The sequence below is a fragment of the Anopheles moucheti genome, chromosome 2 (genome assembly GCF_943734755.1).
Source record: "Anopheles moucheti chromosome 2, idAnoMoucSN_F20_07, whole genome shotgun sequence".
Taxonomy (NCBI): domain Eukaryota; kingdom Metazoa; phylum Arthropoda; class Insecta; order Diptera; family Culicidae; genus Anopheles; species Anopheles moucheti.
Window position 1 is genome coordinate 99724397 of NC_069140.1, and position 6225 is coordinate 99730621.

Consider the following 6225-nt stretch of genomic DNA (forward strand, 5'->3'; position numbering starts at 1 on the left):
GCGTTCCGGGGCTCGGGCAAACTGGTTCCGGATTTTCCGGCGCCACCGGGTCGACCGGTTGGGCCAGACGCGTCCGTCTGGCGCCAGCGGCAGTTGCAGGTTTCGGTGAGCGTTAAGCATTTTCCCCTCGACGAGCACTCACAGTCGAGAGCAACTCGCTGACGGTGAGATCCTCCCCGACTTTCTCGCTGAAGTTTGCGAGAACATTTCATCCGGATCTGTTGCGGAGGATCGTGATAAAGGATGATGACGGAGACAGAAGGATGCCCGCAGAAGTAATCGAAAGAAAATCGCCCCCCGGAAATGGTCTCGATTTCTCGACCTCGAGGAAGGAAAATTGCATTGCCTGTCAGCATTCCCTGTTTCTTTTTTTGTGTATCCCACAGAACCAGTTCCCGCAGGGTGAACCGCACACACAAAAAATAATAATATGTCGACGATCATTCGTTGAAATATTGGCTGAAATGGGACGGGGGAACACAAAAGTCGCGAAGGCAGAGAGCGTGGCGAATCATCCAGACGGAGGACAACTGTTGCAATGCAATGATGTCCGTTTTTGGTGGGTGTGGAAAATCGTCGCTTCCCTTCCGGCGTACTTCCTTCATGGCAGAGGTTGGTGACATCTGTAGCTTGCTGATGGACAGACGGAATGGAAAGGGATGGGAAGAAACTACAGGACAAATAGTAACGCGTCGCGATACGGATCTTGGCTAAAGGATTCGAAGTGCGAAACCGTGCCAGACCCGTAATGGTTGGGGTTTCTTTGTTTTTCTAGATTACAGAACCAGGAATGGGAGCGGGAAATGTATCATCGTTGGGAACGTTTTATGCCATCGAAACAGCCATGTGAGAACAACAGACTGACACTGGCACACATGCTGCTGCCATTAGCGATTGGAAAGTTTAATTTATCGTGGTGAACTATTGGAAGAATGTTGCTAGCTTAATGTGGCAAACAAAACGGAAGTGACACGAACAAGACAGGAAAGAACAAATTTCAATGGAAAGGGGGTTGTGCAATGGAGTAAAATTAATATGATTTAATAACCTATTAGCTAACTAAGTAGGTTTTGTCTTTTTCTTTTTCGAAACATAAATTATAGTTTGATGCAGGCGTTTCGTAGGCGTATAATTTGAATCTATCATCAATTGTCTTTTTGAAATCGGCCAACTTCCGACTACAGTCGTAAATAGTTCGTTTAAGTATTAGAATTGCATACTTTTAGGCTCTGTTACGTACACAACACAAACGGTTCAGCACAGCATATGATTTAGGCTAATAATAGCTCCTTATTTAAATAAGCAGTACATAATAATGTCGATAATTTGTCCAACAAAGTACTAAAATACCCTAAAAACGCTGCAACATTTACATAGGTCTGGCCCGACTAACGGCAACATAACCATTTTGCCCATAAGCACTCATACGGTTTATTCTCTATTAGCGTTCATGAATATTTGCCACGGCAATTACGGCTAATTCCTGTGTTCTCGCAGGCTGCCCACACGCGGACCTACTTTGCAGTGCAGCTGTTTATTATAGCGCCGGTGTGAGTACAGGGGACAATCTAATACACCCATTGGCACAGTCACTGACGGCCCTATCGGCAACGATATGTGACCGACCGTTGGGCAACATTCCGGACGACCCAGGAAAACTTTATCAATAACAAATTTAATTATCATAAAGTCGTCTTAATTATGCCCTTTTCCCCTACAACAGTGATAGAGCTGGGCAGCAACATTCGTAAATTTGTCCCTTTAGCCCTTTCCACCGTGGCTACGGGGAGGGTCAGCCCCGGGGTTGCGACCCGTTAGCAGGCGAGAGTCGATGAATTTGGCGGCAATTTTCCGCGAGCCATTGCTGCGAACATTTGCCGTAGCGTCGAAGGGGCAGGAAAACTTTCCCCATTCGGTGAATATTTTCCGGCATGACAGTAAGAACAGTATTTTAGCACTATCGAAGGAAGGAAACTGGCCTGCTTTCGCCATTTCCGGAATGCATCGAACCGTGACGGAAACGATATGAGTCAGTTGGAGTATGGAGAAAAGCAACAAGACGCAAACAAACAAAAAAAAACGGAGCCCACCTCCAAGCCAAACAAGATTCTGTGTGCTGCCCTTGCAGCAATGCAGTAGTATCAGTAGTGGCGGTACGGAAGTTTCCCATTTAATTTCGCAGATGAAAGTTTTGCTTCCTGCCTGCAAAAAAGGGGAGGAAATGAAAAACTACTGTTGCAAAGTTCGAACTACGCGCTGCTGACGTTATTGTGGGACGTGATTAGAATGATCGATGATAAGTGTTATTGGCGAATCTTTCAAACACGCCACATCCACCAGCGTTCGCATGCTGACGCATCCTGTTTTCATCCGCTTTGCGCCTTTGTTTTTGTGTGTATGTGTATTTCGCCCGCTGAAGGACGTGAAAATTGGAAAGAAAAATTCGATTGCAGGTTTTTGCAACCGGGTTGGCTCATTTTACAGATCGCGGCTGAGGTGAAGGTGCTGGACGCGCGACCAGCCCTTCCAGTGTTTGATGAGTTTTCGTCCGTCTGAAGTGCGGCAGAAGAAAAGTTTTTCACAGCTTTCGGTATTTATTAATCCATTTACTGGTTCCATCGTGCCGGGATGGATCGATCTGTTTCCGCCACTGGTGACAATTTCCGAAAAGTTGAAAATTGCTACTGCAGTTTAATGTTTCTGAATAGCGTTTTTCTCATTGATAATATCAAAGGACCACAAATTGTAAAACGATTTCAAGAAGTTATAAAAAGTTACAAATCATTATTTGTTCTGCATCACGTAACAAAAAAGAACTAGTACACCGTGAGCCTAGTTCTTGGGAACGCTTGCAGTAACGATGATTTCAAAAACTTACTGTATATACCTCCAGGTCGAAATGTCATTTGGAGAGCGGGGCCATGCCCAATGTTGTTTACCTGTTTGCGAAGATGTTTTTGTGTGTTTTTCTTTTTATTAAGCTGTTTAATTTGATTTAGCTAGGTGAATTACAAAAAAACTTCGAAAAATAAGGAAAATCATTAAAAATATAGACCGTTTTGCGCACAGCTGTCAAACGATGTTTTGTTTTTCGGGGAAAGTGTTCTGTTGTCATTCGTCATTATAGCGGAATTCTCAATTTTGCAAGATCATTCAAGTTGGCGCTGTGTATACCATCCACGTGCAGTGAATTGCTGTTCCGCATTGTGAAATCGCGTTAGTAAAATGGCTGAAAATAGTCTCGTTGCGGAATTCAACGCGGTTAATATCGACGATCCTGAGTGTGAAGAGTTTGTATTCTCATTGGCAACTGAAGAACTGATGGCGTTCAACGTGAAAATGGACAGCGAGATCAGCTCAATGAAGCAAGCTATCATCGAATGTGAACAGCGTGCTGCAAAGTTAAAAAACATGCTGGATAAAAACACTGCATTTCTGAAACGGAATCGTAAGCTGCCCTATCTTGTGGCGAACGTACTGGAGGTGCTGGATATGGATCCACTGGAGGATGAGAAGAAACATGTGGACGGCATGGTGTTGCAGGATTCACAACGAAAGTGCAAGAGTGCGGTGATCAAAACCACCACACGGCAAATCATCTACCTGCCCTTGGTGGGCATCGTGGATGCGGATAAATTGATCCCAGGAGATTTGGTTGGGGTTAACCGGGATACTTTCTTGATTATGGAGGTCCTACCGATGGAGCGTGACCCGCGTGTTCAGGCGATGCAGGTGACCGTACGTCCAACGGAGCAGTACACGGATATTGGAGGATTGGACAACCAAATAAAGGAATTGATCGAAGCGATCGTGCTGCCTCTGACGCACAAGGACAAGTTCATACGTTTGGGCATTCGGCCCCCGAAGGGTGTGCTGATGTATGGACCTCCCGGGACTGGGAAAACACTGCTAGCGCGTGCTTGTGCCGCGCAAACGCGTGCCAACTTTATAAAGCTCGCCGGTCCACAGCTGGTACAGATGTGCATCGGTGATGGCGCCAAGCTCGTGCGGGACGCGTTCGCCCTGGCGAAGGAAAAGGCGCCAACTATCATCTTCATCGACGAGCTGGATGCGATCGGTACGAAGCGTTTCGACTCGTGCAAGTCCGGCGATCGGGAGGTTCAGCGCACGATGCTTGAGCTGCTGAATCAGATGGATGGGTTCGGATCGACGGACGAGATAAAGGTGATTGGGGCGACCAACCGGGTTGACATACTCGATCCGGCCCTGCTGCGTTCCGGGCGTCTTGATAGGAAAATCGAGTTTCCACACCCGAACGATGAAGCACGGGCCCGTATCATGCAGATTCATTCGCGCAAGATGAATGTCAGTGCCGATGTCAACTTTGAGCAGATTGCCCGTTGCATGGATGATTTCAATGGGGCACAGTGTAAGGCGGTTTGCATGGAGGCCGGTATGTTTGCGATGAAACGGTCGGCGTTCGAGGTTGAGCACGAAGACTTCTTGGAGGCAATCATTGAAGTGCAAGCGAAGAAGAAAGTTAATTTGAACTATTTTACATAGACCTTTCCTCATAGAACATGAGCGTGTGTTTTATTATTGCATGAACAAAAACAGATGTTTCTCTTATATAAATAAGTTATTATCCTGACAAATGACTGTGACTTGTGACTGACTGATTGTGACATGATTGTGACGTGTTTAATTGAATCCAGAATCTTCTAAGTTTACTTCAAGGATGGTGAGTAGAACGTCTTTTCAATTTATATTCTAAACGGTAATGGGGTTTCGATATTTCAACGGTTTTCTTTTCTTTTTGGGAGAGTTTCTTGTTAATATAATCTATCGTAACTGGAAAGGCTACAAAAATTGTCATTATCCTCATTTTCTTCTCAAGTATTTTATTGTTGGGCTAAGTAAGAACTAAAGTTGAATTATAGAGACTGGATAAAGATATTAAGATATTCGGTCAAATTAGAAGGCATTGCAAGGGTTACGTGGGAAGGTGTTATGGCGACTTCCAAAAGCAAGACATTTTGAGCAATAGCCTTTCTCACAAATAAAGATAAGCAGGAGTAGAAGCTATATCTTAAAACCTAAACCTCCAACCCCCATTGACATTTTGATGTCTTTATTGCGTAATCCTACACCACTCGTGTGCCACGTGCTGCAGCAATGGCAACTCTTGTAAAAAAAAAAACCGCCGGTATGGAAAACTAAAATAGCACAGCTAGCCAGAAATTCGATCAGCTTTCTTATACATATTCAATCGTTTTGCTGTCCCTCCCCCCCGGTGCCAGGAAGAAAGTAAGTGAATAGAGGTAGTGGGCATCGTTTCGTCTAGAAACACGTGTTTCCCGATCGTAACCCTTAACCGCAACCGGTCGCACAAGTCGTATTTGTGTGTTCACATTGGTTTTTATTGAATTTTTAATTCATGGATTTGAATTTATTGCCTTTCGCTGGTTTCGCTCTTCGCCGGAATCGAACGATTTTCCCGCACGGGCCCATTCCGGTGTGCGTTCGAAGGGTGTCGTCCGGCCGGGTTCACCCTCGCATGCTCGTAACACGAGCACCACATCCCCCTTACACATATGGAAAACCGTGCATGGTTGTGGGTAGAATTTTCTAACTTGCGTTGCGTTTTTCCATCTTCGTGATTCGTTGCGTGTCAGTTTACTACCTTCGCACGTTTCCGATCTCTCAATTGCTTTCACTAATTCCATCATTTTCCGCAACATATGTACGATTTTTCCTTTCTTTTGCTCGTCTTTTTTTGGGTTAAATCGTACGCCCCTCGTTAAGTTGGGCCTCCCAGTGGGTTTGGCAGTGGGAATGGTCTTTGATGCGGTACCATGTTCCCTGTCCATTATGCGGCGTGTACGACACTTCCGATATTGGATGCTGTTGGTTTTTTTTCTCCCTTCCTTACTGTTTCATCCTTCCCATCGGTTCAGCTAAGATGCTGGATGTTATGATTTCTGTAAGTTTTTATTGCACCTTCATAAATTACTTTCCGCCTTTAATACTGACACACTACCTTATGGAGGGAGGGAGTCGCGTTCGGTGCCGTGTTTTATTTGCCTTTGCAAACCCGCTTCGATTCGTACCTTTCGTACGATTTTCATCGCCACAACCTGCTGTCATAAACCGGAGGCTGTTGTTAAACTTTCGTTTTAGGGAACGAAAAAAAAAAGGTAAATAAATACACATACAGGAAGGAAGTCACTTCCATCATACCCAATGATGTCCCGGCCAACAGGA

The 6225-nt window shown here is 45.1% G+C and overlaps 1 protein-coding gene across 1 annotated transcript; it reads left to right on the top strand.

Annotated features, from left to right (window-relative positions):
• The first annotated feature begins 3225 nt into the window (after positions 1–3225).
• Positions 3226–4524, top strand: LOC128300596 (26S proteasome regulatory subunit 6A-B-like). The gene has a single exon (XM_053036722.1). The coding sequence runs from the start codon at positions 3226–3228 to the stop codon at positions 4522–4524; it is 1299 nt and encodes a 432-aa protein (XP_052892682.1).
• Positions 4525–6225: the final 1701 nt, after the last annotated feature.

Excerpts from the sequence above, each read along its gene's own strand:
- LOC128300596 (XM_053036722.1), top strand. The coding sequence starts at position 3,226 with ATGGCTGAAAATAGTCTCGTTGCGGAATTCAACGCGGTTAATATCGAC.